The sequence below is a fragment of the Rousettus aegyptiacus genome, unplaced genomic scaffold, assembly GCF_014176215.1.
Source record: "Rousettus aegyptiacus isolate mRouAeg1 unplaced genomic scaffold, mRouAeg1.p scaffold_m13_p_4, whole genome shotgun sequence".
In the NCBI taxonomy this organism is placed as follows: domain Eukaryota; kingdom Metazoa; phylum Chordata; class Mammalia; order Chiroptera; family Pteropodidae; genus Rousettus; species Rousettus aegyptiacus.
Window position 1 is genome coordinate 52742763 of NW_023416307.1, and position 24369 is coordinate 52767131.

Here is a 24369-nt window from a genome sequence, read left to right on the forward strand (position 1 = left end):
CTTTTCACTTTCAGGGACTCTCTTCTCTCTCTTTTCTCTCTCTCTCTCTCTCTCTCTCTCTCTCTCTCTCAACTCTTCTCTTTTAACCACAGTTTTTTCCTATCACTTTTACTTATGTACATCTTATTTGCATTCTCTGTTTTTTGCTCTTTCTTCAGTGTCCTTATTACATTTTTATTTGAATCTGTTCTCCCTTGATCACCTTGAAATTTAGTCTTCATTTCAGATATGATTTTGTCTTTTTCTTCTATTTCTATCCTGAATTCAATCTCTTTTTTTTCTTTTTCTTTTACTTCTGCCTACTTTTGTCCATTTCTGTTCTGAGTTTTTGAACTTCTGATTACAAATAATTTTTATATCCCTAAATGCTTATATAAGCATATTTAATTCAGTTTGAAGTTTTATGTTAAATTTTTCTTTGTGAATGTTTTCTGGAGTGCATTTTTATTAGCTGAAATGTTTTGATTCTTTTTTTGTTTTCTTCTGATAGTAGTTTTGTATAGTTATAAATTGCTTTCATCTATTCATTTTGTGAATAGAGTAGGAAATTTGAGTTGGTTTATTGGATTCCTAACACGAGAACACTTGTATCTGTAAATGCAGTGAAGTGTGGTCTCTTCAATGGATAACTTTTTGTTTGAGAAGGTCAGTAGAGATAGAAATTGTATGTCTGTCATTTGTTTTAGCTCTCATTTGTGTTGCAAGAGTCTAAAATTTTCCTATCTCGTTTTTTCTTCAATATTCTGTAACCAGAAGGCATTTTTTTCCTTTCCCCTTTTGCCCATTTCTTCCCAAGAAGCAGTGCCTTTTTGCGTTTGCCATTCGAGTCCCACAGACTAAAGTCTCATTGGACACCACAAACTCAACATGTGTAAAGCGTAGCTCATCATTTTACCTCAGACCTGCTCTTTCTCCTGTTCTCTGGATTTGTTCATGGCATTATCAGTTTGTAGTAGTCACCTAATCAGTAACCTGGCCATAAGCCTTGACTCCCCACTGCTTAGCCATTTCACCACGTTCCCTCTGCCTCTCTCTCTCTCTCTCTCTTTCCCTTCAGGGAACGTTGTTTCTCTGCCTGTCCATTTTTAGCCCTTCTTTTTGCTCTCATGCCCTACTCTGAAATCTTTCTACCCCATTTTCTTATTCTTCTGACCTTTTCTTCTTCCCCTTTATTTTTTCTACCTCTTGATTTTTGCTCATTTTCTCCATTTTCCCCCACTTCCTACCCTATGTGTTCCCTCTTCATTCTCTGTTCTCAGGCTTTCCTCAGTCTTCACTGTCCTGGTATTAGTCTTGGTCATGCCCCTGCTCTTTTAGAGAATTTGAGTTTGCTTGGGATAGCTTGAGACCATTTCTAAAGTATGGGGCAGAGGACAATGAGGTGGGCAAAAAGTATCAAATACTTCTAAACTAGAAGCCAATTCAGTTTTTCCCTTTCCTTTCTGCACCAAGAGGTAGACTTGTAAATAAAAGTATACGTGGGTTCCCAAAGAACAGCTCTAGAGTGCCTCCAAAACTATCAAGAGTTAAAACTGTGGTACAGGAAACACATCCAGCAAGCCTCAAACCTAATAAAAAGGATTCAAGTGATCAGAAATAAAAGTTTTTTAAGGAATATCAATCAGTGAGCATCAGCTAATATTGGTGCGTTTAATGGTGGCTCTTTTTCCCAGCTTTCTTGAGATGTGTTTCATCTTTAGCTTTTATCACAGTTGCAGCCTTGAGAAGCATGAGTAATAATTCCAGAATGCAGTTGAGTTGACTTAAGAACGTTTTTTAACTCCTAAGTTGTTCTGTTAATGACAGCTGCTCAGAAAGGAATCAAGGATCTATAAATAATGGCAGATTAGTACCTTGAATAGACTGTCAGGAATCAAATAGACATCTTATTCTTATAGATAAATGTTTGGAGCTGGGATATATTGTTTCTTTATTGACCTAAAAGAAAGAGCAAAGGATAAGTGACAACTTAAAGCAGGAATAATTTTTGCATATATTTTGTCAAATATATGTTGTTTAGTTTTTGATTTAAGTAAGTAGGGTAGAATCTCAAAAACTATAATTCAATTCATTATACTTTCAAAGGGACATACAGGATATGTTCTTTGCCCTTCCGCAGTGATCAAAATGGTTATTGCTTCCATAGGATGAATAGACACTCAAAATCATTACCTAATTACATAATTTATAGCTTACCTAAATATAATTTTATATTGAATGTGTGGTTCTGACGAAAGGTTCTGTAGTAATCTACTGGTATATTAAAAATTACCACAAAATTGAGTGGCTTAGAGCAAACAAATGTTTCCTATCTCATAGTTTCTGTAGGTCAGGAAGTCAGGAGCAGCTTAGTTGGGTGGTTCTGGCTCAGTTTCTCTGGTAATTTTAGTCAAATGTCAGCCAGGATGGCAGTCAGCTAAAGACTTGACTGGAACTGGAGGATCTGCTTTTAAGATGACTCACTCACATAGCTGTTGGCAGGAGGCCTCAGTTCCTCACCACTTGGAGGGCTGCTGTAATGTCTCTCTTCATGTAGGACTGCTGTAATGTCCCTCATGACATGGCAGCTGGCTTCCTGCAGAGTGAATGAATAATCCAAGAGAGAGGGCAAGAAGGAAGCCACAGTGCATTTTATGATCTAGTCTCGAATGTCACACACCATTGCTTCTGCTTTTTTCTCTTTGTTCACACCGGCTTGTTTTGCACGATTTTCTACTTCCTATGGTTGGAGGTAGGTACCATACCTTGTTAGTTAAGAGCATGGACTTTGAAGCCTGACTGTCTGGGTCTGGTCCTGGTTTTCTACCTCCTGCACATTGTGTGATTTAGCAGAGTTACTTACCTTCTCTGCATCTCAGTTCCCTCATCTATACAATGAGGAAAATAATAGTCTACCTCATAGGAGTGCGTGAATAATAAATTAAATTAGTTGATATAAGTAAATGATAAAGAACTGTGGCTCACAATAAATAGATTATAATATCATCATTGTAGTTTGAACAATGATATAGCCTAATTTGTTTCTTTTTTATTTCTATATAATCTAAATAATTTCTTGGTCTAACTAACATATACAAACTAATACAGAGTTTTTGGTCATGTTGGCAAGTCCTTTAGGAATACATAGATATATGAGAGGGGCAAAGTGAGCTGGTGACTCTCTGTAAATTTCACCTATAGCAGGGTAGTCTGTGGGGGCTTTAGCTTCATAGTGACACACTATGAGGAAGTTGTATCCCTCTCCACTTGAAAGCTAACCTGGAAAGCGCTTTCTCCTAACTTTATAGGACCTGCTCTGGGATGTATGACCTCTGTTCATTATAGAGTTCATTCTCATATTCAGCTCATAAATTTGGATTTCAAAGCAAATCCTTTTATAGTACTTTATTTACTGTGAAGAATCAAGTAAGATACATATTTTTTAGCTCTCTGGAGTTTATCACCTTTCATATAACATTTTCATCCCAGATTTGTGGCTTATTTGCCTAATTAGAGTGTGGTGCTCATGGTTGGAGTTTTTTTTTAAAATAACCTATGTAGACGGTATGGGGGTAATCACAAATCCAATGCTTTTTAAGAAAAATGATTAAAGGGCAAGCAACTATTTATGATATTTAAATTCCTCAGTAAATACTACATTTATATCTGGTAGATCTTCACCTGGCATTGATTACCACATTCTTGGCTCCAAAAAGATGTTTTTAAAAGATAACTCATGAATACCACATGTCATAATTGCAAAAGAAAGCATTATTTTTTGTTTTTGGACCTAAAATACTAGTGGGTGTTTTTTGTTTGTTTGTTGAGATAGATGGTTCAGAATATTGTTAACCAGAAGGAATTGTTATACCAAATTTCCACCATCATCTTTAGTCTTTGTGGTTGCAAAGTATAATTGAAATAACTTCTATTAAAAAGTGTTGCCTAGTCCTGCACTCTATACTTTAACCTCTTAAGTCCACCCAAATTCCTTTCAAATTTTGAGTTCATTTTCTCAACTGTAAGAGAAAGTGTGTAAGTAGGATTACATTTAGATATACATGCTAGAATTCTTGACTACCGTACTTTTAACCAAACAGGAGTTTGTTTCTTTTTCCCCATATAACAAGAAGTCTGTCTTTCTGTTCTACCATCACTAGTATGTGACAACTGTCTTGGTGTGTGTGATGCCAGTTATAAGACAGCTAGCTTGATGAGTTACGTGGTGTCGTGTCACATTCTAGAAAGGGGCTGCACAGCAAGGCTTTCCAGAAACTCAGTTTATTTTTTCATTGGTCAGAGCTGTGTCACATGGCTTCCTCCAGTTCTAAGGGATTCCAGGGAAGCTAGTGTTTTAGCAGGGCTTATTGCTACCCCAAAGAAGATAAGTGCTCTGTTAGAGAGGAAGAGAGAGAGAATGCACAGTGAATAAGCAACTAGTAGTGGCTAGTTTTCAAAGTGGGATTTGAGGAGCAAAAACATCAATTGGTTTACCCCTAGGTTATAATATCCATGAATCACAGTACATGATCCTCTCCTGGCAAAGTCTTCATTAGAATAGGAGATGCTTGAATGCATAAACTCTTCCAAAAGCTGTTTGCAGTGTAGATTTTTAATTGTATGTGATTTTTTTTTTTTTTTTGCTAAAATGATTGTAAATCAGCTGTGTGTGAAAACAATGATTTTGATTGAAATTGTACCCATTTTTATTTTAATGATTTGCAATATGGTAGGTATTATATCAAGTCGTGGTAATTTTTTAAGTGAAAAGGCCTTATTTTCTAAAGTAATCTTTTAGGTAATATATTTTAGAATTATTTGTGAACATAGTTCAGCATGAATAAGTGTATTAACTGAGATACTACTTGACATACAAATTTGGAAAACTTTGGATAAATAATTCCATTTCGGCCTTCCAAAAGTAAATAAGTTACTATATAATTTTCATTATTTATACCTGAAAAATTTTTAAGTGTTTCTGGAAAAGTTTGACATTAATACATTTTTACCGATTTTGATTTATCTTTGACAAGAACTAAAAGATTTTGCTCCAAGTCTAGGATTTCCTTATTCCTTCCTGTGGCCATTTATTTATTTTGAGGGCTCTCAATTGAAATATTATCAGAATAATAGCAGATGATTGATATGAATGTAGATTTTTTTTTACAATGACCATTTAAAGTTCTGTGTAGGTTTGGGTCTTTTTTACCTGAGCATTCATTTGCCTATCATTTTCGAGCTGCAGATATATTCCACCTCTCTAGTTAAATTTAGCTGAAGAATTGTTAGGTTCAGGTTATAATTGCTCTTTCTCTTCTCTTCACTTTCCCAGCCTCTGCAGTACTTTGACAAGCTTCACTCCTCCTGCAAGCAGTGTTTTCAGTGTGTGTCTTTTATGCGCTGTCGACAGGCTCTTTCCATGTTCTGCTGGCCTCCTACACCACCGCCTCCACCCCCACAATTAGTGCAGGGGCGGGAATATAGAGCTGGGCAAAGTCATTGTAGTTTTAACATCTACTGTATGAACAGCCCTCAAAAGACCCTTTCTTTTATCCTTCTTAGATCTCTTGCCTACAATAAGGGTCAAGATATCCCTGAATGGTTCTTGGTGCCTTGATTACTGGCTCAGTGTTCAAATAGCTAGGCCTTTCTACAAGTTTGGGTAACAGAGAAAGTGAAAATACCATGTTTTCCATTTAAATGTTACTTTAACATAATTTATTGGACAAATAACATTATAAATATAACAATGGAATTTATTTAATGAAAAGGAAAAAAATGCTCCTAAATTCTGCAATGCTAATCAACAATTTCGTTTTTCTGTATTCTCTTCCAGGCCTACTCTATATGCATATACAGTTTTTACATTGTTATAATGATGGTGACTATCATTTGAGTCTAAGTTTTTTTCTTCTAATATAATTATTTTTCCATTTTATTATATAATCTCTATAGTGGTACTCAAATAAGTTCATTTTTCAAATAGGTAATTCATTCACAATGTACAAAATTCAAGAGACATAAAAGAGTATAAAGTGAAAAGCAGGTACCTGACCCACCCTGATTCTCCAGCTATTTTTTTAGCTACCTTCTCCTTTTCCCAAAGGTAACTGCTTTCCCTGGTTTCTTGTGACATAACTGTGTGTGTGTGTGTGTGTGTGCGCGCGCGCGTGTGCACGCTTTTTCTTTGATTCTTTTATTTGATTCTTTTATTTACTAGTTTTCAGAATAATGTATGGATTTCTCAGGATCCTCTAAAGAAAACCAATGAAAGTTTGTAGGGGGTTTTCCCAATGTAAAATATTTTTTACTGTTTTTTAAAAGGGTTCAGAATTTTGTGTTAATTCAGCAACACTTTCATCAGTCTGACATCTTTCTCACCATGTGAAACTGGCTTCAGCTAGCAATACTTCAGTAAGTCCAAAAGGAAAAATCAGTTTCAGTTTTGAAGAAAAGAATCCAGTTCTGAGAACTGTGAACATTTTTCTATAATTTAAAACAAAATGAGGGCTAGTATTTCATGTTGCTTTACATACCCTTCTCATACAGATCCAAGGATGTAATTTTTCTAACTCAGGCAGGCATTGATACTGATAGATATTGTGCGTGGTGCTCTCCCTCCCTCCCTCCCTCTCTCTCCTCCTCCCTGCCTACCTTCTTCTGTCCCTCTCCCTCTTTCCCATACCCCCAAACAATGAAAATGAGATCATGTCAAAGGGACAGCGAAGCTTTTTGCTTATTTTATCATAACAAACTCATGAATTTAACATATTCGATGTGTTTCAATCTGTTGTAGCTCTTCTTTTTAATACTCAAATTGGCCATCTTGGCCAGTGAGAGCATCCTTAGATTGTCTTCTAAGTGCTTTTGATAGGACCCCAGTCACGTTTGATAACTTCCTTGCTTTCTGATATGGTGTTTCAGGCTCATCTTGTATTCACTGATATTTTAAAATTACTGAAAAATATCAAATTAGATAAATCATCATGCCTTCTTTAGTGGAGAATGTTAAGGTTGTTCCCATTTAAAAATATTATTAATAACTTTATAACCAGTATCTCTGTTGATATAGAGGCTTTTTGGTCTTTGGTTTATGCCCTTTGTGTACATTTTCACATTCAAAGAGTATGAATATTCTTTTAGCTCTTCAAAATATTATCAATTTTAATTACAAAAAGATTGTGCCCATTTGCAAAATATGAGTATGGTGGTTTTAACATAATGCCAATATTCTGGTATTATGATTATTTTTGATGTCTCCTAAGTCAGTTAAATAAAATCATAGGTACTCTTATAGTTTTGACTAATTATGAAATTGAATATAATTCTATGTATCTGTTTGTTGAGTTTGTTTTTATATGAATTTTCTATGCCCTATGCTTATTTGCATGTTAAGGTCTTGATTTTTTTAAAAGACAAATAATTTGTGTTCTTTATATACTTCGAATGTTAACCTTTGTCATATTGGCTGCAAATATTTTAATTCTGTTCTAGTTATATATTGAATAATAATTAACCTTCTTCAAGAATTGAACTTGATCATTTAGATCTTTTCTAGCTCTGACAGCCAAGATTTTCTTAGCTAAAGATCGCCATATTTAAAGAGTCCTTGAGTCTTTTAAATTAAATAGAGACTCTTTCCCATGGAAATCTTTCACAACCTTCTGGTAAAGTTGAACTTCATCTTCTTCATTTTCCTTCCCCGCCCCACATGGTTCGAACTCTGAGAAAGCACATGGTTTAGTAGAAGAAGTGTATTTCTTGGTTTGCTTAAGTGAAATTCTGTGTTTGTTTTTTAAGTCTTAAGGGAATGGCTCGCCTCTCAACCTTGTCATTATTTCAAGTAAGTGACCATTGAATCAGGTTCAGCATTTTGAAAAAGCTTTACATTAAAGGATTTTCAAAAGTATATATGGAGACAGAATTTAATAAGAAGTTTTAAAACACAGATACTAATAAAGTGCTTTTTTATCCATATCCAGGGTACTTATGGGTTTTAATGCAACTTAGCAAGAACTATAAATATGAGTTCAACTATCAATTTTATTTGGCCCTGACAGTTTTATTAATTTTTTTTTTTTTTTTTTTTTAAGAAAAGCGTATGGTGTAGTCTTGCTGGTGAAATATATATTGAACCATCCATATTGTAAGGTTGCAATTAGCAGCCTGGTCTAAAACACCTGGAGTGCTGTGAACAATAAAAATAATTGGTTGGTAATTTATTGTTGGAATGCTAACTATAATACACAAATTTTAGTGATTTCCCATGACTTATAATTGAGTCATTGTGTCCTTTTAGAGAATAGTTTCTATATTTTTATGTTTTTATCTTTTTAAAAATGTGACACCCTTTTATGTTATCTTCAGAAAAGTTAGAAATATGTCATTTTTTTTCACATCTATATTTAGCTCTCATTCAGAGGTGTTAAGACTTTCAGTAACTTTATTCTTAAAGAGTAGAGGCCCCGAAAGTAAACAAACAAATTAAAAGTCTCCAGATATTCGATAAAATTCTCAAAAAGCTCATTCATTTCAGAGGCCCCTGGGCCCTCCATGAGAGCCAATTTATTGTTGCTTTTTACATGTAAGAACCTCAAGTGGAAAAGTAAGCTGCTAGTGTGGACACTTTGACAGCTGGCCATCTGTAACAGAGGAAACTGGGGGAGGGGAAAAAAGAAAACAAACATAACTATATGAAGGATAGCCAGTAAGCCAGAAACTACTACTGTAGTCAGAAGCCACTTAATATATAGAAGCATGTTTCAGAAACATGCACTGGTTCTATTTCTTTCACGTACACTGAATTATACAGCTGATTGTTATCTCTCATTATATTGGTTGTAAAGGAGCTCGGGGCTAAGTTTGTGGTCTGCCCATATAAGTACACAGGCCTTCTCTGCATCTATTTAAATATTAATTTCTCTTTTTCTGCCTTTATTGTCCCTATGCCCAGCTTCCTACTTTATATTTTTTATTATGTATCATAGTACTTTTCCAGCTTTTCTCAAGTTCCCCTAATGTCTACGAGGAGTATAGTTCTACACTAGAGAGTAAACCCATTGTCATAATGTGAAACATCTTTGGAGTCTCCTTTTTTATGTTTTAATGTAAAAATGGATTTCCTCCCAAAATTTCAGGGAAACTCTATGAACATGCACTATGTATATATCCTGCGGCTTTAAATCCTCAGGTAGAATTGCTGTTTAGGGGTAAAATTCCTTAAATTGTTCATATAACACAATACAACTTAAAATCAACTCTCCTAAGTCCAGCACAGCCAGCTACTTTTTCCTCCAGTGTTGAAAGTTTTCAGTCTTCCTTCATTTGAATACCAGATGAATTAATTGGCTTGCATTTAGTGCCTGTGTTAGATGAATATTTTATTATCTTTAAAGAGTAAAATCACAGTCAGCATGGTGAATGGCCAGAAGACTTAAGACCACCACTCACACTGGAACACACATTCACACTGTGAAATGCTGGGTAGAGTTGCCCACACACTCTTATTTCTCTATCTTGTTTTCTTTTGGCTGAGTTCATGCAGTCGAGTTTAAATGCGATGCCACTACACTAGACCCTGATGCACATCTTTGGGGTATACATGCCCCATTTTGAGAAGCACCTTAGTATTTAAAGTTTTGTCACATAAAGGGGAAAAAACCTTAATTCTAATTGCACATTTTTTTCCCACTGCTAGACACACAGAATATTGTCATACTTGATTTCTTTGTTTCTCTTTATATCCATCTCAAGGTAAAAAAAAAAAGCACGAATGCACTTAGTAACACTGTCCTTTTAGCACAAAGAAAATGCAATGCCCCCTTACAGTTTAGTTTATCTTTTAGAAATGCCAACCTCAAATCCAGAGCTTATTGTATAAATACCATAATTTTGCTCTTTATTTCAGTGTAGGACATTAATTTATTTTGTTAGAGCTCAATAAACTAAGTGTGATTATGTAAAATATAATGGAAATTATTTTCTTGGCGGGGGCGGGGGTGGTGGTAAGTGCTGCAACATCAAGAGGCATGTCCAGCTTTCTGTTTTCTGGAAAAAGAGAGAATTGCCCTCTGTTTGTCCTTTTTTTGTTTTGTTTTCTTTCATCCTTTTTTTTTTTTTTTTTTTTAAAGCCAGTCATCTTTTCCCTGAATCTCATACTCCCACTCTTCTTATTTTGGCCAGAAATATTTTATTTCCCTGAGATTAGCTTATACTCTAAGAGAAAATATTTAAGACAATTCCTGTTTAAAATTAGAATTAGTGTAGTTTCAGAATTATCTTTTCACTGGTGCCAAATGTTTAATTTCTTCTTAAGAATAATTATTAATTTTGAAATTACAATTCATTTTTTTATAAGGAGTTCAAACATTGTGGTAAAGTACAAAGAGTACAATTTTACAACTTCTACCAATAAAACTAATCTTCATTAATGTTAGATAAACATCACTCAGAGTATTCTGTTCACATCTACATTAATATAAGAAAAGTATATAGATGAAAGAATCAAAATCTGTTGTTCATTCTAGACATGCTATTTTTCATTAAAATCATTGAGTTTATAAAAAATAAATTATAAAACTTTTTTTACTATGAGATATATATTATTTATCATAAAATCCCTTAAGTTTAACAGAACAGAAAGATGATGACAAATTTGGATTAGAATTATATTTAGCTATATTTCAGTTTTGGCAACATCTCTAATTCTGTTAAGGAAATTATTGTTACTCCTTACATCTCTTTTGTCCTGGTTCCCATTTTTTAATTGTTAATTTATTATTATGGTTTATAAGCATTTACTTTGTGTTCTATGATCATAATTACCATAATTGTTAAGTCTTAGCATTATATTTGAGTGGATTCATTCCTACCCTAGGCCCTTTTTACCATGACTTTTCCAATCCTGAGTTCTTTATTTCGATTGATCTCATTTGACTGAATTTCTGACAGCATGATTTTTAAGAATGTCAGTCACATAGGCATTATATGACAATTTCTTTCATATTTAGGGATGTTTATTACCTTTTACCATTACACTGGAATGACATCTTGGCTGGGTATAATATTCTTGAACATACTTTCTTTCCCTCAGACCTTTGTATTGTTGCTTCATTGTCTTCTGACTTTGGATGTTCCTGTGGAGAAATCTGAAGCCAGGATGATTTTCTTACCTCTTTGTAGGTACTTTTTGTTGTTGTTGTTGTTTGGATCCATTAGGTATTATTGTTGTAACCAAGAACTTTCTTGGCTTTACTCATTCACTATCAGTTTTCTGGAACACAGTGTATTCTTCTAGTACAAATTAGTTCTTTCATTTCTTGGATTATACAATCGAATACATTTTCTGTTTCATCTTTTGGATTCTCTACTTTGGGGATAACAGTTATCCCTGTGTTGGACTCTTTTTGTTTTCCATGATTATTATCTTCCTCCTAGTTGCTTTAATCTTTGACTTTTCCCCTAGATGCAATGCATGCTTTATTTTTATTAATTTATTTTTTCCCTTGCATTCTGTTTGTATGGTTGCCATTCTTTTTCATCTTGTTAAAGTGTGAGTAGTCCTGTGGAGCCATTTTATTTACTGAATTCTCTCTGACTGCATTTCCGCAGTATTTAAGATTTAATTGTTTTCCCCTCTGAGCTACAGTTTAAGGATTGGAGTTTTCCTATTTTATATGTTATTTTTCTGTACACTGAGAGCATGGAGATAGGGCTTAGGAGAATAGATATTAAAACATAAAGCCTCAGTAATTAAAACAATGTATATATGTATTGATAGAGAAAGATCATCAGGATATTTTTTAAAGGAAGAAAAGCGGGCTATAGAACAAGGTGTATAAAAAGGTGCCATTATGTAAAAAAAATTGGGGGGAAAGGTTATATAAATATATCTTTATATATTCATTTACATATTTATTGTTATATATCTAAACTGTATCTCTAGAATGATAGACAAGGAATTAATAATTGGTTTCCTGAGGGAAAGGCACCTGAATTGTAGTAGGATGAGATTGGGAGGGAGGCTTTTCTCTGAATATTTTTATATTTTTAAATTTTGAACAATATGAATGAATTACTTATTTAAAACACATGAGCTCTTCTTTCTCTTCTGAGATTTAATGGCCCCATCCTGGATTCTTCAACCCTATAGAAAGTATATCTCATTCCTATGGGGAACTTTGTACCAGTCCTCCAACTCATTGTGGGGCCTGAAGAGCCTAGCATCGATGGGGTGGCTCCCAGTTAGTCACTTCTCCCCACGGCCCCATCACTTTCCAGCGTCTATGTCTGACACACTGCCATCAGATATTTCTGTTTCTCTCCAAATCTGGGCATGTTACTGAAAATTCTCAGGATTTTATCGATTCACCCATATCACTTTTGGGAGAAGAGAACAGAGTAGGAGGTGTGCAATAATCTTTCCTTTCCTGGTTAGCACTTTTAAAGTTGTACCCCATACCTTTTTGGTTGCTGCTGGTGATTTTTGTTATTATTTAATGTTATTTTTATTTCAGTGCATCTGGTATTTGGGTAAGGAAATTCTGATTTCACTTGCCATCATTTAGTTTAATTTCTGACACCAAGTTTATGTCTCCTACCTTTCTTCAGTCTGGTCTCTCTTATCCATGTATTCCTTTATGCTTGGCTCCTTCCCTGGTTGTGGGCTCCATCTAAACACCATCCTACTCTGCTCCCAACATGTGTTGCCTTTCCTGTACCTAACTCTCAACCTGGTCTTTGTCGTATGTAGCCAATCTCCCAACCCCACTAACCTAGCCTGTCTGAGGGCTGCACTGTGCAGGGAGGATTTCCAGTGCTGCTCGCTTTGCAGAGCTCAGCTGTTTGGGGAGTCCTCAGAGCACCCTGATTCTGGGGAAACAAGAAACCATTTGCCAGATCCCCTTTATACAGCTTCCCGCACACAGACACACACACACACACACACACGCGCGCGCCTGTATTTCTTTCATCTGCTAATGTTGTGCTTCAAAAGTTCATTGCCCTTTCAACATAAATTCCCATAATTATTTCCCAAGTTATAACCTTGTCTTGCCAAAGATTTACACTGCTGACAGAGATATCTTTCTGAAACCAAGGAGCAATTATGCCATTCCCTGTTTACAAATGTTTAGTAGCCTCACACCACCTTCAGGAAAAAGTCCTAAAAATAAGAGCTATTGCATAGCAAATCAGTCACATCCTGAGAGTGAGTTCATGAGGGCAGGGACAATGTCTTTTTCACTGTTGTATCTCCAGCATGGAGAACAATACCTGGCACAGAGTATGTACTCCAAAAATAATTTTTTGAACTAAATTAATGAATACTAGATGCATCAGAAGTCTTTTTTGAAATGAATTTTGATCTAGTGATAGCTTACTGATAAGATCGCGAGATTTCTTTTTGTCATCTGAAAGAAACAAATTTAAGTAATCAACAAAAAAATCTGCAGGTATTATAGTTTTAATATGCTATGTCATCGTGTTCAAATAAAGGATAATGACATAATAAAGGCAAACACAATGGAAGTGACTGCAAGAAGTCTAGTAAAGAATCTGATCTGTTTTATCAATCTATACTCCTCATTACACAAAGATTTGTGATAGCTTACATACAGAAGATAATAATTTAGTATGCCTCACATTTGGCTTGCAACTTTCTGACTACCAAATTGAAAAGAACTACTGAGTTACATAATTGCCCTCATTGGAGAGGAACAACTATTTCTTAACATTAAATTCTAAAACAAATTTCCCACTTGGGGCTTTATATAACAAGCATGGAATGATAGGGTGGATATTATACTGCATACTAATTCTACAACAAATCAGGTAATAATTTTTTAATATTTCTTATAAAATCCATCTGATAATGATAATATTCAGTGATGTCAGTTCTGTTCAGAGCTAAGATGGTCCATCTCTGTGGCCTTCTTTATTTGTCTGGCTTGATTCCAAGGTTGAACTTGGAGCTACTGGCTTTCAGATGGTCTTGCTTATACTAGGGTGCCTTCTTTTTGCTGACCTTTTGATTTGCCCAGTAGAGCAGATGTTTTGAGATTGGACTGTAAAGCTAGGGCCTGAGCTGCCCTTCGCCCTTGAAGTAGGTTCATTTGCCATAGAAACTAAGTGAGAATTGGTATAAATTACATCACTTGGGAGAAAACTCAGTTGCCTAACTAGGCTAGTTCCCTGGGTAGGAAATGCAGGAACCGCCTGCAGGCACAGCCAGAAACATCTCTGCATCTGTATCAAATTAGAAAGCATTGATCAGCTTTTTATCCCCCAACTTATTAAGATGTAAATTTACTGTAGAGGGTGTACTAAAGTGGGTACATTTGTGTACTGCTTGGGGGAGTCTATATTGATACAGATTTTTTGGAAAGGAATTTTGCAGTATATTTCAAGAGGCTTCAAGGCATTCATACCATTTGACCTAGTAGTTCTACTTCTGGGAACTGTCCCCAGGAAATAATCCTGGTTTGTTTTGGGTTTTGTTTTTTGTTTTTTTAAGGTCTGAGACTCAAAAAAAATTTAAGCATTATTTCTAATACTTTATTACTTTATTTATCAAGAAATTGGAGCAGTTTATTCTCAGAAGGAGAACAGATAAACAAATGTATCCCAAAGGAATGTTATGGCTCGTTAAAATATTTTGAAGAATATGTTTAAAGAGAGAAAAATTTTTTTAAATGTTTAAGTGAGAGAAGCAAAATACAACTAGTATAACAATAGAAATTGAATTGTATTTAAAAATATACTTAAGGAAAGATTAACATCATTAAAAGTGTACACACTGCCCCAAAGCAATCTACAGATTCAATGCAATCCCTATCAAAATACCAATGGCATTCTTCTCAGAACTAGAACAAATAATCTTAAAAATGATTTGGAACCACAAAAGACTCTGAATATCCAAAGCAGTTCTGAGAAAGAACAGCAAAATTGGGAGGTATTGCATTCCCTGATCTCAAACTATACTACAAAGCTATAATACATAAAACGGTTTGTTGTAGGCATAGGAATGGAACAGGATAGAGAGCCCAGAAATAAACCCTCAGTTATATGGTCAGTTAATCTATGACAAAGGGAACAAGACTATACAATGGAAAAATGACAGTCTCTTCAATAGTGGTGCTGTAAAAACTGGACAAATATATGCAAAAATTGAAACTGGAGCACTGTCTTACACCATATACAAAAATAAACTCAAAGAGATTAAAGACTTAAATGTAAGACCCAAAACCATAAAACTCATTGAAGAAAGTATAGGTAGTAGACATCAGTTTTAGTAATATCTTTCTGAATGTGTCTCCTTGGACAAGGGCAATAAAAGAAAAAATGAACAAATGGGACTACATCAAACTAAAAGCTTTCTGCACAACAAAAGAAACTGTCAACAAAACAAAAGGACAATCTATCAGATGGGAGATGTTTGCAAATGAGATATCCAACAAGATATTAATATCCAAAATATATAAGGAACTCATACAACTCAACATGAAAAAATAGTAATAACCCAACTAAAAATATGGACAGGGGACATGAATAGACGTTTCTCCAGAGAAGACATACAGATAGCCAATAGGCTTATGAAAAGATGTTCAGTATAACTAATCATCAGGGAAATGCAAATCAAAACCACATGAGATACCACTTCACATCTGTCAAAATCACTATCAAAAAGTCAACAAATAACAAGTGTTTATAGGGTGTAAAGAAAAGAGAACCCTTGTGCACTGTTGGTGGGGCTGTAGATTGGTACAGCCCCTATTGAAAACAGTATGACAGTTCCTCAAAAAATTAAAAATAGAACTACCATATAACCCAGGAATTCCGCTTCTGGGTGTTTATCCAAAGAAAACAAAAACACTAATTCAAAAAGATATATGCACCCCTGTTTATTGCAGCATTATTTACAATGGCCAAGATATGAAAGCAACCTAGATGTCCAATAGATGAATGGATAAAGAAGAGTAAGTAGTACATATATACAATAGAAATGTTACTCATCAATGGAAAAGAATGAAATCTTGCCATTTGAGACATGGATGGACCTAGAGGGTGTTACACTAAGTGAAATAAATCAAAGAAAAACAAATACCATAGGATTTCACTTATATGTAGAATCTAAAACAAACAAAACAAAACAAAAACAGACTCATAGAAACAGAACAAATTGGTGGCTGCCAGAGAGGAGGGAGGTGAAGGGTGGTTGCAACATAAAATAAAAATATACTTAAAAGAAAAGACTGATGAGAAATATACTAAAAGAGTAAATCTTCGTTTTGGTTACTAAAACTTATTTTTAAGAAAAAACAATCTGATTATTTTTCTTTAGCACTTTTAAAAAGAAGATGTGAATCTTCATAGTCCCTAGAAAAGGGGGAACTTTATAGTAGAGAAGGGATAAGTGATAAACGTGTTCAGTCACATTGCAATATTCATTTCTGAAATCTTCCATATCCCTCTGTTAAAAGTTGTACTTACTAAGTATTCCAATTTTGGCAGTAGAAAAAATACCCATAGATGAGAGTCTCTAAAATCCTCAAATATTAAGTTATTATAATGCCTGTGCCTCTATCACAAGAAACCCCATACCCATTAGCAGTCAGTCCCAGTTTCCCTCCTCACCTCCCAGCTCCAGGTAATCTATGTCTCTATAGTTAGCTGCCTACAGAGATGGAAAGTAGATTCTGGGCTTTTTGTGTAAATTGAATCATGAGACATGTGGTCTTTTTTCACTGGCTTCACTCAGCATAGTATTTTCAGGGTTCATTAATACAGTAGTATATATCAGCACTTCATTTTATTTATTTTATTGCTACTGTTCCATTGTATAGCTATTCCACATCTTATTTATCTATCTGTTGTTGGGTATTTTGGTTGTTTCTGCTTTTCGACTAATGTTAATACCACTATGAACATTCATGTACAAATCTTTGGCATATGTTTTCATTTCTCTTGGGTATATATACACCTAGGAGTAAAATTGCTGGGTCATATGATAGTTATGTATTTAACATTTTGAAGCACTGCCACACTTTTCCAGAGTGGCTGTACCATTTTATAATCTCATCAGCACTGTATGAGGGTTCCAATATAACCACCTCCTCATCAACACTTGTTAGTGTCTGTCTTTTTGATTATAGCAATCCTGCTGGGTATGAAAGATATATCATTATGGTTTTGATTTGCATTTCTTTGATGACTGATGATGTTGAGCATCTTTTCTTGTTTACTAGCCATTTGGATATCTCCTTTGGAGAAATCTCTATTCAAATCCTTTGCCATTTTTTAATTGGGTTTTTTGTCCTTTTATTAAGTTGTAAGAGTTCTTTATATATTTTAGCTATGTCCTTTATTATATATGATTTGCAGATGTTTTCTCCTATCTCTGGATTTTCTTTTCACTTTCTTAATGGTGTCCTTTGAAGCAAAGAAGTTTAATTTTGATGAAGTCCAATCTCTATTTTTTTGTGCTTCTAGTGTCATATCTAATAAACTATTGCCTAATCCAAGATCACTAAGATTTACATTTATTGTCTTAACTCATATATTTAGAACTTTCATCCACTTTGAGTTAATTTTTGTACATGGTGTAAGGAAGTGTTCTAACTGTTCTTTTGCATGTGGCTACCCAGTTGTCTCAGCACCATTTGTTGGAAAGACAATCACTTTTCCATTGAAATTTCTTAGCACCCTTGTCGAAAATCATGTAACTATAAATATGAGGGCTTATTTATGGCTTGCAACTCTATTTCCTTGACCTACATGTCTATACATTTATATTTGTCTTTCATTTGTTCTATAAAGACTTATTGAGCATCTTTATATGCCAAGCATTGTTCAACATATTTATGTTATCTCCTTTTGGGAACTGAACCATCCCTCTTGAAGCCCAAATCTTCTTTAAGAAACTCATTCTAACTGAATGTAGCATCTCTTTCCTAATGAAGTATGAAGTGATTTCCTTTTATAGCCAAACCTATAGGGGCAATTTTATCTCTGATTTCTACACAGTCTTTTGGCAAGTTGTAATTTGTCCAGCTATATAATTGTTCAGAAGAGTGCATTTTTGAAGGTTTGGAAGAAGAAAATTGGTCAGGGTTAGTCCAGTGAGTGTATTAAAGATGAGGTTAGTTTTAAAGTGGAAAAAAAATCTGTGACTGTGATGAGAGGTTCCTGGCAGGTGTAGAGTGTCTCACGTGTGCAACTTGAGATGTTTAGGGAGTTGATAAGTCTAGTTACTGGCAGCACTATGGCCAGAGAGAAATGGTGGGATGGAGGACTGCAGATTGGACACCCATAATTCCGCTTCCAGATTTTATTTTAGTAGCAGTTCCTTGCCAGTGTAAAGTTACGAAGAGAAAATGATGTTTACAGATCATGGCTTATTGCTGGGTTTGAGATGACCTGAAGGAGGCAAGAATTTTATATAATGATGGTGGCAGCTGGTCCCTAGGTAGAGATTGTGGGTAGGAATTGAAGGGAGAGGCCAAAGAAATGTAAACTTAGCAGAATTTGATGATTATATAAAATAATTAAAGATGGTTCCAGTGTTATAACTTAAGAACATTGGAAGGATAATTGTACCAATGGTTACTGTAATGAACAAGGTGAGAAGAAATGGTTTACAAAGATAATAAACTTTGGTTTTGCTATGCTTATTGGCAAAATCTTCAAATGAACTATATAAGATACCAACTTAACCATTAGATAGTATATTAAGTCTGATATACAGGAGCTTCCAACATCCATTAGAGACAAATAGAATTGATTTCCCTTCTATAGATGCCTATTCATTTTTGAAACCCGTATTGTAAAATGACCTTTCATTGTCTAATTTTAAAAGTTAAGCGGTAGTTTTATTTTCTCTACCAATATAAGTGTAAAAAATATTTTACTTGGTCAGTGATTTTTGGAAGACTTGAGAAGGGTACTAGATTCCATGACTTGTTATTGGCATTAAACAATATTGTTTTGAGGGAGGAAAAAGTTTTTAATATTTACTACATTGAAAAACATAGTCTTTATAGCAATATAGAGAAGTTTCAAGATGGTTTTGTGTCTAAACATTAAAATTTGCGTGTTTTAGAAAATATTTCATGTTGAAGCAATATAGTGCATTTATTTACCCATCCTAAAATTTCTTTCAGGAATTATTCCATCTTCTGTTGTCCTGACTTCTTTTCAAGTGATGTCAAGAGTTTTTCTACTATGGGCAGTGACACATAGCGTCAAAGAGGTAAGTGTTTTTATAGACTAAAATAATATTAGCACTAACAAATGTTAGTCACCTTTCTTTCTCACACGTGTGCTATAGCTAAAGGTGGAACTCCATATCACATCAATATAGCCCAGATAAAATTCATATTCACTGTAGGAATTGGGTTATTAGTACAAAACTTAGCCCAGGTGTGCGGCGTTTTTAATGAGAAGACTGGTTAGATGATAAGGTCCTGCATTCTCAGTTCCTATGGAGATTGTGATGGTGTGGATGTGGTCTGCAGCTTAGTTTTGTTTTTCTGATATCTTGTTTATATCCAGCACACTACTCTGGACAGTTGCATTCATATAGTGGAATCATTTTGGGGAGTAGGGGACATTAATTTATTCCTAGAACAGCCTGATCTTTGTAAGACCAAGAGAAACAAATCCGTTTCTAGCCAGTCCATCAGGAGTAGTGGAATTCCCAAATGTGCTGAGTCTGGTGGATCTGGGAGGCGAGTGCTGGAGACTTAGGTGGTAGAGATACCCAGACAGTCCCAGGAGTACTCCTTATAAGAACCAGGGGAAGAAAACCATCATTGCCATGGGTGTGAGTTCACAACAGAGCTTTCATTTTCTGATATTGGGGAACGGGGTTTTTTTTTTTTTTTATGTTTTTTTTGGTGTTTTTTTAGAGGTTTTTTACTTCTTGCTAATGTTACCTTAAGGTAAAGTACCTGTAGCCAGCACGAGGATTCATTTTTCAGTTTTTCAGTCCCAATAACCTATCACCAGCATTGTTGGATTCTTCGGGGTTCATGAAATGCACTTATCCATTAGCATTATTCTGGTGTTTTCTTTGTCCTGTATCCTTCCAAAATCTTTGTCAAAACATTTTATTTTTTAAGATTTATTTTGACAGTTTCATTCATATTTAAACTAGTGAGGTTTTTTTAACTTTTCATTGTCTTATGATATATACAGAAAAATGCACATAGCTAATGAGTTTTTAGCCAAAATGGATTAAGCTATGTTTGTTATATTCATATGGAATTTATAGATGCACAGGCTCTTTTTTAAAGCATTCTCACTCAAAGATGTCTGAACTTTCTATTCAGGAAGAATGTAAAACAATCACTTCCTTTTTTAGTGATCATATTTCTTTAAAAATAAAAAAAACATTTTTAAAGGCAAATAAATCCTAATGTAGCATATTGTCTTTGTTCTCACTTTTGCTTGTGGAGTAAGGAAAAGTCACTTATGTACCATATAACCTCTTCATTTCTTTCTACAAATCATCATTTTAACCTATATTTATTCCTCCAGTACTTTCATGTGTATACTGTTTCCTTTTCATTTTAAAAACAAATCACAGTTTTAACCTCCCAATAGTCTCAAGTGACCTATTTCTTTCTCATAGTGACTCATTTGCATTCTTAAAGAGGTAATTATGTACTTTCAATAATTAAATGTTAGGTACATAAAGGCAGCATGCTGTCAACTATAGACAGTTTCATCCTTCTGCCAGTACAATCAGATATTAATTGTCCGTCCAGGTGCTAGTGCTCCAGCTGATGGATTACTCATGGCCTCTGTTTCACCTTTTCTGTCTCAGTGACCACTCCTCTGCTATTGGTCCTTCTGGCAAACAGGGTAGCAAATAAATAAAAGCTTACAATTCAAAACTCATTCATCATTTTGTTTATAGCTCTCCACCCCAAGTTGTTGCTGTGACATTTCAGAGCCCATTTGGCTCTCCGTCACCTGTTTCTCAGCCCCTTCTCTTGGCCAAATGCTATTTTCTTGTCTTAGAGTTTCATATTACCTATAAGTCAGTTTGTTCTGTACAAAATTACTTATGACTTCCCTACTAAACTTCTGTTCATTTGTTTCCTAAAACATCTTTGAAATCTTTATTTTCCTTATATTTAGCTATTTACTTCAGTAGTGAGAACCATATAACTGATGATGCATAAGGAAATTGACCTCAGAGATAACTGCTTATTAAAAGATAACTGCTTAATAAAATATATTTCATATGTTTCATATATTTCATATGTTCTTATCATACTAGTATACTTTTATTCTCAGTTTCTTTTTACATCACATTTACCTCTTAAGTAGATAAGAACTTTTCGTGTTCACAGCATTACATTTGGGTTTGGACTCTTGCTCCACCCTTTCTGAGCAGCTCATATTTTCCATTCTCAATCCCTTGTTTTTCTACAGTTGTACCTGATGTGCTAAGGTATAGCTTACATACCTTTTAAGACTATACTTTTTCATATTTGAGGTATAGTTCCTTTTAAGAGGCCCTCCTCACTTGTCATTTTAATTCTCTACCCTATGGAATGCTGGTCTCATAAATATTGCCATGTACATTGTAGAACTAAAAGATGATCAGATGATTTTCTTTGATGACATGTAAGGATCTACTCATCAGCTAGTGTGATGCCTTGATTGGCAAGATAATCAAAGAAAATATTGTCATTTCTATGTTCAAAAGCTTTTTCTTGACCTAACATAGCAAATAACCTTCCCGTCTTTTTCCTTTTAAAGAAGCCATATATATGAGCAAAGTAAAGCTCCTGACAAAAACAACAAACTCATGTGGGAGGTAGGGCCAGGAAGAAATCAACAATCTGAGCTGACCTCTTTCCTTTCCAGTTTTCCCACCTGCCTTCCAGACCTGAACTGGCTCCTCCCCATCTCTTAACTGAGCTGGTAACTACCACTGCCACAGCAGGCCTCCTTGGGCGTTCGCTCCTCTCACCCTCTGTTTGGGTCTGTTCTTTCCACATTAAAGTGAAACAAGACTGGCATCTTAAAATGTGAACTACAGTGGGAAATGCCACCTTCCATCCCTTACTACTACTCCTCCTTCCAAAAAAGACAGGTTCACAGGACACATGTACTTCCTTGTCCAAAAGCAGCTCAGCTGATCCCCATGTTTTTGGACACACAAGTAGGCCACTGTTCCTTTTCCTGGCCCACCCTTTTTTGAAGAAGCTGCCCCAAATTTTTTACCGAGTTCTTAGTATAAAATCAGAAGTCCCCAGTCACCTCCACGGGCAGTAGTTGAGAAAGAAGTTGCTAGACTCATTGTGGCATTAGCCCAAGTGCAGTGGATACTGTCTGTACTTTACTATGTCTGTACTTTAGACATAGGGGTAATTCGCATGAAATAGAACTACATTCTGACGTCCTGAGCCTTCTCTCCTTTCTCACCCTTTGCCACCATTGGAGAAAGGGATGTTTTCCCGTATTCCTCTGGAATGTTCTGTGAGTTCTTCTGATTTCACCAGTCAGCTGTTTCCCACCTCTTTTTGGCGTGCTACTAGGCTTTGTGACACTTAATCTGCCATTCTTGCCAACCTCTCAGCAGGATGCTTACAAAAAGCTTGTAATCAATGTTTAAGAAAGTCCGTAACCTCCGGGGTTTTTGTTTTTTGTTTTTTATCATTATGCTGGTTTTTGTTTTGTTTGCATTATAGTTTACATAGAGTTCTATTAAAATACGTAATGATCATTCACTCTTGAGGTAGGTTGTAGCCTCTTCCATTTAGAGTTTGGAAGCTTGAGTTTGGAGAGGCAGAGTGACTGTCACACACCCAAGAAATGGCAGAGTTGACTTCCCACTGCATCAGAGTTTCCATCTCACCCTTTAGAAATGTGATGTAAACACATCCTTATTTTCATGTGCTAACCATGCTTTCTCTATCCCGTGTGGAGTTGAACACCCGCCTCAGATCCAGAAGTACTCTTCCTCTTCAGCAGCTCTGTCGTGCCACATGCATATGAGATGTGATTCTCTAGTCAGATCATTTATACATGAAATGAGCACAGCAGCCCTGGGCCCTCAGTGCGCATCTGCAGCACTCCGCCTGTTTGCTTCTCTCGTTTTCTTATGCTCAGGTGGCTCTGTGATGATCCCTCCAGTTAATTGGCCTTTTTCCATGGAAGTTCCAAGACTAGTTTTCCTATTGGGGTTTATGGACTACTTGGAACAGATTTACCCAGAAAGCTCACTTAAAATGCACATTCCAGATCCCACCCCACACTTGGCAGTGGAACCAAAGAATCACGATTGTTATTAAGTACCTCAGCTAATTTTATGAATTCTAAGGTTTGAGAAATGCTCTAAGATACTATATATGTTGTGCTGTAACTTTTCTTTGACCTTTCTCTTTTCTTGATTTTACTTCACATTTCTAGTCTTTCCCATCTGTAAAATGGTATTACTAATACCTGCCTTTCTTTCTGTCAGAGTTTTGTGAAGATTAGGTGAGAAGAATATATGAAAACAGTGTTTAGAAATCTAGGTCTCTAGCATGTAATTTTTGCCAAGCAGCTTCGGAAATCCCTTAAAAAGCAGTTTGACTTCAGAAGGAATGCTAGTTCCTTCATAGATGGAACACAGTTTATTTCTTCTTTTCCTTTTTTTTTTTTTCCTACCCTCGTGGATGCCAGAATACTAAGTAAAGTAATATCCTAACTCCCACACTCCTGTTCCTGTTTTCCCTGCATTGCAGGCTTTTCTCCGCTGAGTCCTCCAGCTGGGTTCACAGTGTGCTCATGCTCTTGCCACCTCTTGAGGCTGCTTCTCTTGTTAGCATATTCCCTATGGCTGCGCACATTTCTTGTCCCTAACGGTTATCCATGAGCATGCATTTCAGCAAGGCAGGAAGGGTATCTTATCCTCATCGATCAGACGAGGAGCTGGAATGCTGTGTCTGGGGCACATCATCCCTCCTCAGGTAATGCCTGGACCAGAAGTCATGCCACTCTTGTCTTCTAGGCCACTGCCTTTTCCACAGTGACATTCTATCTTAATTAGAAAAATCCAGTAGGATACATTCAGTATCTTTTGGCCCCCTTGAATGCTAAATATCTAAAATTCTCCACTCTATTTCATCTATTCCCTTACTTTCTATTTTAAATATTTCTGTAGGTGGATTTGCATCACCTCCACTTTTAAAATTAGCACCTCTCCTAAAGGTAGAAAATCTCATTATCTGATTGTTAATCAGACACTGTCAAACTTTAGACAACTCCTAGACAAAGACCTCAGTACTTTACTGCCACTTTCTCATCTGTTAATAATAGACACTTAAAGATAGTGTTACTTTTCACATAGCTAGGTGGTTCATTTTTCCATTGCATATGTTTAGCATAGGTGAT

At 35.4% G+C, this 24369-nt stretch overlaps 1 protein-coding gene across 1 annotated transcript in view; it reads left to right on the plus strand.

Moving 5' to 3' along the window:
- The window catches only part of HACD2 (3-hydroxyacyl-CoA dehydratase 2), an 81057-nt gene that overhangs the window by 30257 nt on the left and 26431 nt on the right, over positions 1–24369 (plus strand). Inside the window, exon 4 of the mRNA XM_016159365.2 lies at positions 19137–19225. Coding sequence (XP_016014851.1) covers positions 19137–19225 — 89 coding nt within the window. The remainder of the gene's footprint in view (positions 1–19136; positions 19226–24369) is intronic.